The following is a 12,451-nucleotide window of genomic DNA, read 5'->3' as shown; positions in this document are numbered from 1 at the left end:
GCCGCCGCCGCCGCCGCAGCCCCGCAGCCGGGGCTTGCGCCGACCGCCCGGCGACACTACAGCGAGGCGGCAGCCGACCGCGAGGACGACCCCAACTTCTTCAAGATGGTGGAGGGCTTCTTCGACCGCGGCGCCAGCATCGTGGAGGACAAGCTGGTGGAGGACCTCAAGACCCGGGAGAGCGAGGAGCAGAAGCGGAACCGGGTGCGCGGCATCCTGCGGATCATCAAGCCCTGCAACCATGTGCTGAGCTTGTCCTTCCCCATCCGACGCGACGACGGCTCCTGGGAGGTCATCGAAGGCTACCGAGCCCAGCACAGCCAGCACCGCACGCCGTGCAAGGGAGGTGAGCGCCGGCCGAGCCCCTCGCGCCCTTCCCCGCCGCCCTGCCTGGCCGGGGATCTGGCCCCCTCCCACGCTTCCCCCCCCCCCCCGCCCCCTGCAGCAAGCGTGTCAGTCTCGCGCGGGTGGTGGGTTTTCCTCCCGAAATCCGCCACATAGTGGTCCTGTCTTCCTCCCCCGTGAGCCATCATCCCGGGTTCCTGCAAATGTGAACACTGTATGCTGAATAGATGCTGCACCGCTCTCCTTTTGATCTTAGTGTAGGTGACACCCAGGGTGGATCCTGACGAAATGCACTTCTAGAAATGGGAATGACCGGCCCATCTGATTGTGCTCTGCAAGTTTTTGTGAGCATCTATGACTCACCGAACGAAAACTATGAGATAGTTATTTCCAGCTCTTTTTTTCCCCACTCATTTTTACATCAGTGGCAAATGATACAGGAACTTACAAAGTGAATTGTCTTGTGGATTTGAAATCCAGACAGTTTTACTAGCCAAACGATTTTACTAATTACACCATTGGCTTTTTAAGTTGTTTTTCTACCCTGACAGCCTCAGTTTTGCGCGCGCGCGCACACACACACACACACACACACACACACACACAAAGTAATACATGAGCAACGTAACATCTCCGACAAATAAACACCGGGCGCCCTGACAGTAAATCTTAAAGGGTGTAGAATGCAGGACAGTCCGCCAGCCAATGGAATGAAATAGCCCTGGGGGTGTGGACTGGTCCTGGCTAGCACCAGATTTGAGCTTGGGTAAAAGATAAAGTACTGAAGGAAAGGAGTTGAATCGGTTACAATTTGATAGTCACCAAGTTATCCCGTAGTTTAAATTTTCGAATATGTGTAGATTTGGCCTTTGCAGTCAGATTGCTTCCTTTGGGCCAATAAAAACTTTCAAACATTTCTCAACACATCTTTAAAGATGTATAAATGTAACCTTAAAAAAAAAAAAAAAGGTAAAACCACTTCTTTTCTATTAAAAAAAAATGACGTTTAATAAAGGCCCCAAGGAGGTGAAGTCTTGCTTGAGGTTGCTTGGCTAATAACCACAGAGAGGATGTTGGGCTGGACCCTTTGTCTCCATAAGCCTGTCACAGTGTTTTATTACACTAGCTGACTTGTAATGATAATTTTTAGAAATCTCTCTACTAGAAGAATTTGAACTCTGCTGGCATTCCCAGCCTGGGAACAAAGGTTGCCTGAAACTGTTTAATGATTTACTTGTTAAATTTGCATTGGCCCCACCCTCTTCTAGGACATACCTTTAGAGCTTAATTATCCTCTAGCTCTGTTTCCTCTTCTCAAACTAATGTTTGAACCACTTTGACCTCTAATTTCCCTTTGCAGCTCCAAAATTACATAAAAGGTACACAGTCAGTCTCCTACATCACCTTCCTTCTTCCTACCACTCCCTTATTCTGTAAACCAAGAATACAAGTTTAGACTCCCAAGAAAAGCAAACAAGGATGATGGAGGAAGAGAGGTTAGCAAATACTAAACTGCAATGTGTCTTTAAAATGGACGTCTAGTTTATATTACTATCCTGCTGGCAGTATTTTCCAGTCCCTTAAAAGATACACAAATAAACCATTATGTAAATTTCCGGCAGGATCTAATTTAGTTTCCCTGAAGTTCTTTACATTCCTGTTCTTTATATGCCAAGCCCTCTCCTATCTTTATAAATCACAACTCCACAAACCCACTGAAGCAGCTAAAATTTACCATAGTTTGTCAGTCCTTATCCTCTTGTTTCCACGGCAGTTTCATACCAAATTATTGAACCTAGCAACAAATCACATCAGCCCTCTTGAGACACTGTTATTGTAGCACTTGCTTGCACTGGAAGTGTAAGATACAGTTCTCTCTTCAGTTTATCCCATTTACCAGAAGGCATATACTAAAAGCACTATTAACTCCCAGCATATAAACATGGAGAAACCTATTTGCAACTAATGATTAATAATAGGCATTGAAAGATAACAGGACGTGTAAGAAAATTGGCCACTATAAAGTGATAAATATTATCTTAAGGAATTTGAAAGACATCATGGAGATGAGATTGGGAGGGTTATACAGCCCTGAAAGCCCTTAAAAATATTTTAGTGTGCTTAACATAATGAACAGTGTGCTAAATAGGTGATCATCAAAATTTGAACATGCTTTCCTTTCGTAACACTCCAGGATCTTTCTCCCCATTGCCACCTTCATCTCATTGCAGAGAATACATATTCTAAGAGCACTTTATTTTTGGTAGTTTTTGTCTCCAATTAAACGTGAAAGCTTTATTTTGTTTTGCTTTGCTTGTAAGAAAGTTGTTGACCTCCTTGGTTGTATTGTGGTCTTAGAAATACAGAATACATTAGGTGATTGAAATTTTTAAGGATGCTTCGAATAATCCCTGTGACTTCAGTAAATCTTTCCCTTTTAAGCATACTTTAACACACTCGCTCTCACCTCCTCAACTGCCTTCTCTACCATAGTTCTTCTCAAAAACAAACAAAAACCCAAAAAAGCCTTGTCTGCTCCTCTTCATACTTTTCATAACCCTCAGTTTTCTGCATCTAATCTTTCCTGGACCTTCTACCTGAGTTTTCAGAAATAAAATTTTCAAGGTTGAAAGTAACAATCTAATTATAATCTGTGTAAGGGAAACAGGTGGTTTTCAGACCTGGGGTGGCTGATGTGTACTTTCTTCCAAGTAAATATTTAATAATACATTTTAGTTTTTTTGCTTCTTTTCCCGCAAAGCATATTTAACTGAAACCATCAGATTGGTACCTATTAAGGATTTGCAAAAGAGTATGCTATAGGCTTTGAAGGGAAGTTTTAAGAGCAGTCTTAATATTTTCAGCAAAGATGAATAGTGTGGGAATTTCTGCTTTGAGAAGACTTTTTCAAAGTTTCTTACATGTTTGAAAACATTATCAGTGATTGTTCCTGTTATCTTTCTCAGAATAAATTCTGTATATTTTTGGCCATGCTTCTGCCCATGTACCTTTTTAGAAAGGAAGTTTATCATTTAAAAGTCAGTTTTGAGGGAGAAGTACAGATTGGTAACAGCAATTCATTGATATAGGAGCAATTTAACTTTCTCTCCCAACTTGTCCTCCCCCACCTCTTTTCATCATATTAAAACTATTAAGCCAAAATTCTGTTACTGATTCTTCCTTCTATCATAGAACTTTCTAAAGTTATCATTATTGAAATGAAGTTGATTGACTGTAAATGGAATGCCCTGATATACTGACCCTGAATCTTTTGTTTAACTGTAAATATCAGTATCAAAAAAAAAAAAAAAAGTATAAACTGTGTTAACCCATTGACTTATTTTTTAAGAGCCAAAATGCAAAAAAAAAAAAGAAAAAAAGAAAACAGTGGGAGGTAGACAGGCTTTGTTCTTGTCTCTGGGGGACAGGATGCAGGGGTGGAGGGCAAGGGAGGCAACAGGATTGGAGTCTGTGTAGTATTAGTCCACTCGTCCTCTGGAATATAATTGTCTGATGATGATGGTACTTTGGGGCAACATTACAGAAAGTACTTTTACTGTTTTAAAAGGACACATCCTCTGTCTTCACTGAAAAAAAAAAAAACGTTTCTGGCTTATCTGCTGGGTCGAATTGACAACCATCAAAACTTGGGTAACTTTGTTTTTTTGTTTTTATTTTTTTACAATTTTTCTAATGTACATTTATTTTTGAGAGCAAGAGACAGAGTGCGAACAGGGGAGGGGCAGAGAGAGAGGGAGAGACACAGAATCCGAAGCAGGCTCCAGGCTCCGAGCTGTCAGCACAGAGCCCAGTGTGGGGCTCAGACCTTCAAACCGTGAGATCATGACCTGAGCCGAGGTTGGATGCTTAACCTACTGAGCCACCCAGGCACCCCAAAGCTTGGTTAACTTTGAATAGACTCTCACACTTTCTAACATTCTCAGAGTGTGACTGTGTGTCTGCATCTACTTCCACAAGATAAAATGTAGCCTTTGTAGATAGATTAAATTTAGGATTTAATACATTCTGAAAATTCATTTAAAAGACAAGTAATTGTGTGGGGTGCCTAGGTGGCTCAGTTGGCAAGGTGTCCAACTTCGGCTCAAGTGACTTTGGCTCAGGTCATGCTTTCATGGCTCATGGGTTCAAGCCCCGTGTCAGGCTGTGTGCTGACAGTTCAGAGCCTGGAGCCTGCTTCAGATTCTGTGTCTCCCTCTCTCTCTCTGCCCCTACCCCTCTCGCATGCATGCGTTCTCTCTCTCACTCTCAAAAATGAATAAACATTTAAAAAAAAAATTTTTTTTAAGGTAATTGTAATGTGTTCTTCTCCCTAGCCCTCATCCCTAAGGTTTTTGTTGGTGGTGCCACTGCTGTTGTTTTTAATACTTTTTAATTAAATCCAGAACTGTTTTGCCATGATAAAGGCCTTTTAATGTCATGGAAGCCAAATAGCTCAAAGCCTCTAAACCACTCCCCTCTCACAAATATACTAGAGAACAAAGAGATCGCCATTCAGTCTTGCTGTCATTTGGTGTGAATCCACGTAGCTGGTTTGCTTTGGCATTCAGAACCCCATACGCAGGAACACAGACGCTGCCCACTGCCCACTCATTATGCAGAGTACACATTGCAGGAATTGGGGCATCAAAAATTGGAGGACCAGCACCAGTATGTTAAACCTCAATAAAACTTGCAGTGCTTAAATTTTAAGCATAAGAAATAAGAATTAAACATGAACTTTCTGGCTTATAGGGGAAAGAAATTGGCCTTACAACTATTGATGATAATTTAGATTGCTTAGGAAAATTGTTTTTGTCCAGTGATGTTAAAGGTGCTGAGGATTCTGCCAGGAACCAATAAAGACTAAACTATCAGCTTGTGGATGCTAAAAAATTCTGGGATGTTGTGGGGTTCTTTCCTGTTTATTTTGCATAATAATTAGATTTTCATAATACAAAAAAAACTTTTTAACCTCTAATATCACTTAGTGAAGAGCATCAATTCATAAATGCCCCATGATGACTCCACCCAACAAACTCCTGTTAAAATACATGTATGTCTTTCAAATATTCATATAGTGATAACAGTTGTAAAATGACAAGTAAAACAGCTCTACCCCCAGTTCTTCCCCAGGAAATAACCGTCAACAACTTTAAATCCAAAGCCATTACCTAAAACTGACCTAGCTATTCTGAGGAACCAGTGTTTTTTCCCCTTTGCAGAAATTGATACAGATTGCAGTACTCACTATCAAGACTGAAGCATCAATGTAGGAAATACTACTGATAAAGGCAGGAAAGGTTTTGCAAAGGGCAAAAAGACAGCCTGGAAAAGGGCTGCTTCGAGACCTTCTAAGCTTCCTTTCACAAGGTAACAACACTTGGGAGATCCTGCCTCCACAAAGGTCAACTGGAAAGCAAGGGATAACCTAACATCTAACATTTATTGCGTTCTCCATGTATACCAGGCATTTTGCTAAGAGCTTTTCATGCATCATCGCTTTTATCCCTCATAACAACCTCATGAGATACACTGTTGGCCCTGATTTTCAAATGCAAATACCAGGGGCTCCTGGGTGGCGCAGTCGGTTAAGCGGCCGACTTCAGCCAGGTCACGATCTCGCGGTCCGTGAGTTCGAGCCCCGCGTCAGGCTCTGGGCGGATGGCTCAGAGCCTGGAGCCTGTTTCCGATTCTGTGTCTCTCTCTCTCTCTGCCCCTCCCCCATTCATGCTCTGTCTCTCTCTGTCCCAAAAAAAATAAATAAACGTTAAAAAAAAATTAAAAAAAAAAAAAAAAAAAACGCAAATACCAAGGCTGAAAAGTGGAGGACTCCTGGTAAGGTTACACACCTAGTTACCTAGTGGAGTTGGGCCCTGTTAAGAGTCCCGTCCTCTGACTCCAGCACCCACTTTCTTAATAATTATTTTCTGGGGGCTTTCATGTAAAAAATTATACATTGTATCATAAGCAGTGATTGAGAACTATGCCATGTCATCCACACAATAATTCCCAACACTGGGGCTCATTCGAAATGTGTTAAAGGTTATTAGAAGGCCTGCCTTCTTCCTAGAAAAAACAAGTATATGCCAACAAGTGTGCATATAGAACTCACTCATATATGATATCTTTATGGGCCCACTTATTCCAGTTACTTAGGCAATGGAAGAACATTTTAGAGTTTTCCACTGAAAGAGGTTTGAAGAGCTCTGGTGTTGAACAGTGGCTCATTTCTCTGCCAAAGTGTATGACATGTATCTTTAAGGGTTTTCAGTGGACTCATTTTAACATGGCTTGCTTCTGAGTGTCTCTTCCTTAAAAACGAAGAAGTTATAGTTTGTAATGAATTGCTATTTCTCCTGGTTATTTATTCTTGGAGAAAGTCTGTCAGACCTTTTAACTTTTCTGAATTGCTTCTTGGCTAGAGGAAAATGTGAAAGATGACACAAATGGAAATTATAAAGGTTGTCAGTAATATGACTCCTTTTGCCCACGTATCATTATCGTAAATATGTGAACACAGGCCTTCAAAACATTTTGTACATTTGAGCCTTAGTAGGATTTAGGACTCTTTTTTTTTTTTTTTTTTTTTTTTAATCCCTTTTAGCAAGAGAGAAATAGCAAGGGAATAGTCAAGGGTGATAGTACCCGCATTGGAGGTTTACTGAATAAGCTATATGAGCTATAGACTATATTCCAAATAAATCAGTTTTTCCATTATGTGTTCATTTTCTCTGCAGGCAAGAGCTTTAAACTTTATGCTTGATTAAGGAACATTCCTTAGCTCATGGGGATTTCTGATAGTTAACCTGTTCATTACAGGTCTTTTAATTGCCTACTCTGTATCAGGTACCCTGCTCTTTGCTAAGGGAACTATTCACAAGAAAGCTTTAAAAAAGAAGAAGAAAACAAAGCTGATTTTTTTTTTCTTAAAATGTTTTTAATTGATTTCCTCAAAATAGAGCAGAATCCCAAATCCCTGCTGGTATCTATATCATTCTTCTTTTGCTTTTAGTTCAGTATTCTATTTCTACATTTTCCTTTCCCAGGAACAGTCAATAAATGACACAGTTGAAAACACTAAACAATGCATTGCTACAATAGGAGTTCAAAGGAGATACCAGGGAGAGACAGTCTTGATCTGCAGGTAGGGAAGGCTGGATAGGAGTTGAATGGGGGAAAAGGTCATTTAAATTTTTTTTTTTTTTTTACATTTATTTACTTTTGAGAGACAGCAAGTGAGACAGAGCACAAGCGGGGGAGGGGTGGAGAGAGAAGGAGACACAGAATCTGAAGCAGGCTCCAAGCTCCGACCAAGTGTTCAGCCCAGAGCCCAACGCGGGGCTCAAACCCACAAACCTTGAGATCATGACCTGAGCCAAAGTCAGTCACTTAACTGACTGAGCCACCCAGGCACCCTGAAAGGTCATTTTAGATAAAGAGAAATAAAGGCGGTGACTGATTCAGCCCAGACAAGATGCAGGACTGTGTGTGATGGAGTCATAGGGACAGACTGTGTGTTTATAAATAGTGGAAAATGAGGTTTTATGACATAATATTTATTTGGTCTCTGCTCCCAATTCCTGACATAGAGCTCTTAAAATCTTTGTAATTTCCTGAGTGATGGGGGTGCTTGGAGCCTCCTTTGTCCTAATATTTGGTCTTGGACTCCAGTTCCTGATACAGAGCTCCTAAATCCCTTGGAATTTCCTGGGTGATAGGAACATCTTTTGTTCTAATGAGGCACTTCTTGCTGGGTTCCTGGATAGCTTCAGGATGGCAGCTGGTGACTAGAAAGACTAAACCATGATTAGTAGCCTAGAACTTTCAGCCCCATCCCCCGCCTTCCATGGAAAGGAAAAGAGTTGGACATTGAGTTAACACCCATCATCCCTCTGTGAGGAAGCCTTCATAAAAACCCGTAAACCACTAGGTTCTGAGAGCTTTCCTGATACCTCCATGTGTCAGGAGGACGGTGCACCTGTTACCTAGAGACAGGCTCCTGTGCTCAGGACCCTGATAATAAACCATTAAACATATGTAAAGTGTTTACTTGAGTTCTGTGAGCCATGATAGCAAATTATTAAACCTAAGGAGAGGGTGTGGGAGCATCCAGCCAAGTTGGACAAAAGTATGGGTACAGTGGGCACCCAATACTTGAGATTAAAATGAAGGCCAGTCTTGTGGAACTAAGCCCTTAATCTGTGGGGTCTGCGCTAACTCCAGGTAGTCAGTGTCAAAATTGAATTAAATTGTGTATGACAACCAGTTGGTGTCCACAGAGAATTGGAGAGCTGGTTGTTGGTATGGAAAACCCGCACATATGGTGTCAGAAGTATGTGAGCAGAAACAGCTTTTTCCCTTTATGCTTGCTGGGTGCATAATGGTAAATCCAGGAGAGCTAGGCTGCAGAGGAGCTGAGGATGAGGTGATAAGTAATAGCAGAAGGAATGAAAAGCAAAGGGCAGCTAAAACCATTTTGAAGGAAGGACAGTATTCCCCAACAGGTAGGATGTATCAATGAAGGAGAGAAAAGTCAAAGATAACTCAAGTTTCTAGCCTGAGGCACTGTTAAGAAGAAAAGGTGATATTATTATTAGGAAAGAAGACTGGATTTTGAAAATAAAGGAGATTTGGTGTAAAATGATCCTTAGCAAAACTTGGAAATACAGGCATATATATTTTCCCGATCTTACTCTTGCAAAATATAGTCGCTCTACCTGTAGTGCCCATCTATCCCTTATCTCCTTTCTCCCTTTAATTCTCTTCTTCCTCTTCAGAACCATCTCAAATATCACCTAGACTTGTAAATAATTTATATGAAACTGGATATCTGTAATTTCAATACTTTACCCTTGAACCTTTTTATAACAGGTTATCGTTATGTTTTACTAAATGTTGTCCGGTTTTATATTCACCACTTTTACTAGCATCATTTCCAAGACCGGTTTGGTAGGAAGGTGTGGCTAAGTTTACTGCTATTATCCCAATAAGTCGATGAAAAAAATGAACAAGATCCCCCTCTTAGTGTGTAATCCTTCCTCCATCCATTGGGCAGTAAGTTCAATACTTAGGCACACAACAGAACTCTGTGTCCTATAAATAATATGTACTTAAATGCAGGCAAATTATTTGGAAGGATCTATATATTACCCACTTCAATCACCAAGAATAGTCCCCCATAAGAGAAGACTGAGATTACATAGTGGTATGTAATGGGAGGTCAGGGGAGACTTCCAATTTTTTGTTTTTAAGTTTTAATGAACGCATACACATATGTGTTGTATAATTTTTTAATGTTAATGAAAAGAAGAAGTGAAATGTCCTTTTCATTTCTCCAACATCAGCTAAACATATGCTTCCCAGAACTTATTATGAAGTTTGTTTCTTTAAGTGTTTGGTTCCTTGCCTTCCTACATAGACATGGACACTGTCAAAAGCAGTTAAAGGCTATGATATTCCTTTGTTCCTATGTGGCCTGCTTCTTGCACTGCCAACTGAATTTTTATCTGAGACTTCTCATGTTTTCCGAGGTCATTACATGCTGGAGGGCCCCAGTTGCCCACTGCCCCTTACCCTCCTCTCCTCATTTGTAATTATGTTACTCTGTTACACGTTAGGAAATTATATTAGTATTAAGTGAGAAAAGATGTTCTCGTGAGTAAATGGCAAGAGTGCTAGGGCATGCATTTCAAGAGTTCTGAGGTCTTTATGCTTTTCTGTGAGTTCTGTGCTTGTGGTAGAACTCTTGGTTTTCTAAAAAGTGAGAGAATGCAGTTGGAAACTGAATTTGTGATAAATAAATCAAAGACCTCTTAAAAGATCCAGGCTCAAGTAATTTTTAAAACCATTTAAATTGTCATGAATGTGTTTCGTTAATGATTCATCACAGAAAAAAACAATGATGACTTAGTTGCTAGGAGCTTTTTTGTATGTTTTTGGTTTTGAGTCAGCTCGCAAAAGGAAAAAAATTCAAGCTGCTCAGTTGTGGTTTTCACTGAAATTTTTCAAAGGAACTGGTGTGGTTTCTTCATCACTATAGCAGCTTTAGCTAATTTTTGCTTTTGATTTTGATTTCTCCTAGAAAAACCTGGTGTAGTAAGGAATATCTTTGGTCATTAAGTCAAAAGGCAGAGAAATGTTTTGTGCTGTGTAGTGTGCAGATGTCTGCATTTTATTAATGTTCTTTTGAAACATCTGGATACCAGTTAGCTCAAAATAACTATGTGGCAGAGTTAATTACTCTTCAGAATAAGAGGTCTGATTTCAGACTTCTACCACCAACCCTTCCTCCAGCTCTACCAGGTTTGATAAATAATAAACGCTGTCATGGGTGGTGGTCAGTTTCCGCTGGCAAACTGGAAGTACAGGTTACTGTGTGGGCCAGTGAGAATGGGGTCTTGATTTGGGGGTCCTTGTTTCTAAGGACTCCTGCCGTGTGGTCCATACCTGCGTAATCACCCCATTTCCTTTCTAGTTCTGCCAGCTGTGGACTCTGCTTTTCATTGAAAGCATCCACCTCTCTCATGATACCTACTAGCGCTGTCACTCACAGACTCCATCCATCTCTTCCCAAACACTAGCAATGCTAGCGGCAACATAGGCTAATGGGTAGTGCTACAGGACTTTAGAATAGAAAAAAACCTAATTGACTCCTTTCCATTTCTGGAATAAAATTCTTGGCCCTTTTAGTTTCTGCCCTTGTGCCCCCATCCTATCCCTATCGGCCCTGCTCACTGTTAGCCTTCCCTGTCACCCCACAGAAAGGAAGTAAAGGCTTGCTGTTACAAAAAGTGAAAACATTCAGACTGCAAATAAGATCCTTCTTGCCTCACTTTGTTTTAAAATATTTTAAGGTTTCTTGGTTTTCTTCTGTGCATGTGTGTTCTTACCTGTCATTTGGCTTTATTGAACGACTTTGTTTTCAAATTCTGTGTTCTTCAAATATGGTAGGTATTCAGAAATGCTACGTTTCCCCCCTCCTTTACAACTTTGCAGTAGTCTGAAGTCTGCCCTAACTCCAGGTAGTCAGTGTCACGTCAAGTGTGTCACATCATTTGTCCCTCACATACCCCAGTTGTGCTAATATCTCATAATCCATTGGATTTACAAATACAGTAGAGTGGCTTCTTTTTTGTGGTCATACTGTTAGTGTCCATCAGAATGTGGTTAGGAATTTTTAGGTGACCGCATATTTTTAGTAATTATCTTTGGTTTCCAGTCCCATGAGAAGCAAAGCAACTAGCCTTCCCTTAGGTGTAAGCTCCTGTACTGGAGGGAGTTTGTTTCACCTCAAGCATTGTTACAACACAGAGTATTTTACTTACGGCTATCCTTGAAGGGTTTTGGGGTTTGTTTGTTTGTTTTTTTTTTTTTTTCCAGACTAACAGTTAAGTAACCCTGTGCTGGTATGTCTGCCAGCTTCCAGAAGTAACAACATTTATGTATCACTGATTAATCAGAAAGTTGAAATGAAAACCTATTTTTTCTTTAGCCCAGGCAGTAACCGACCACCTGCATTCCTTTCTGGGTACCTCCCTGCCCCCTCCTTCCTCTGCTCCAGAGCTTCCCCGCCCGGCTAACGCTTCTGCTCCTTTCCTTATTACCCCTCCGTTGCCTCAGTTCACTAGAAGCCTTTCTTGGCTCATAGCCTGCAGAAAATGCTGATGTGAAAGGTAATTTATGTAACTACTTCTCTTCTGTATCTTGCAGTTGAGTTTTCTGATTGGGTGTGGCTCAGAAAGAAAATTTCACTTTACACACAAGAATGCCTGGGTTCCATCCAGTGGAAACATGTTTTTTTGTTATACATACAGTTTCTGACTCATGGTTCTAGAACTGTTGCAGTAACCTAGGCATTTTGTTTACACTGTCTTGTACTAGGAGGGGTCCAGTTTCTAATTAGCATCAATGTCTAGAATAACAGGATTATAATCAGATTTGTAAATGTTACTGTTTCAGGCTGTGTTTAGTTTCCCACCGAATGTATTAGTTTGAAACACTGGATAAGGGAAAGTAACTTTTCCCTTCCCTTAAGAAAGCAAGAAAAATGGTAGCTACACTTGTGAGCATGCTGTAGTATATAGAATTGTCCAGTCACTATGTGGAA

The 12,451-nt window shown here is 40.7% G+C and overlaps 1 protein-coding gene across 1 annotated transcript in view; it reads left to right on the top strand.

The window, feature by feature from the left end:
• GLUD1 (glutamate dehydrogenase 1) overlaps positions 1 to 12,451 on the top strand; it is a 39,199-nt gene that overhangs the window by 796 nt on the left and 25,952 nt on the right. Inside the window, exon 2 of the mRNA XM_040485648.1 lies at positions 1 to 346. Within this exon, the coding sequence (XP_040341582.1) occupies positions 1 to 346 (346 nt within the window). The remainder of the gene's footprint in view (positions 347 to 12,451) is intronic.

Source organism: Herpailurus yagouaroundi, unplaced genomic scaffold, assembly GCF_014898765.1.
Source record: "Herpailurus yagouaroundi ecotype Mexico unplaced genomic scaffold, PumYag 163, whole genome shotgun sequence".
Taxonomy (NCBI): Eukaryota; Metazoa; Chordata; class Mammalia; order Carnivora; family Felidae; genus Herpailurus; species Herpailurus yagouaroundi.
This window is presented reverse-complemented; position numbering and strand designations above follow the sequence as displayed.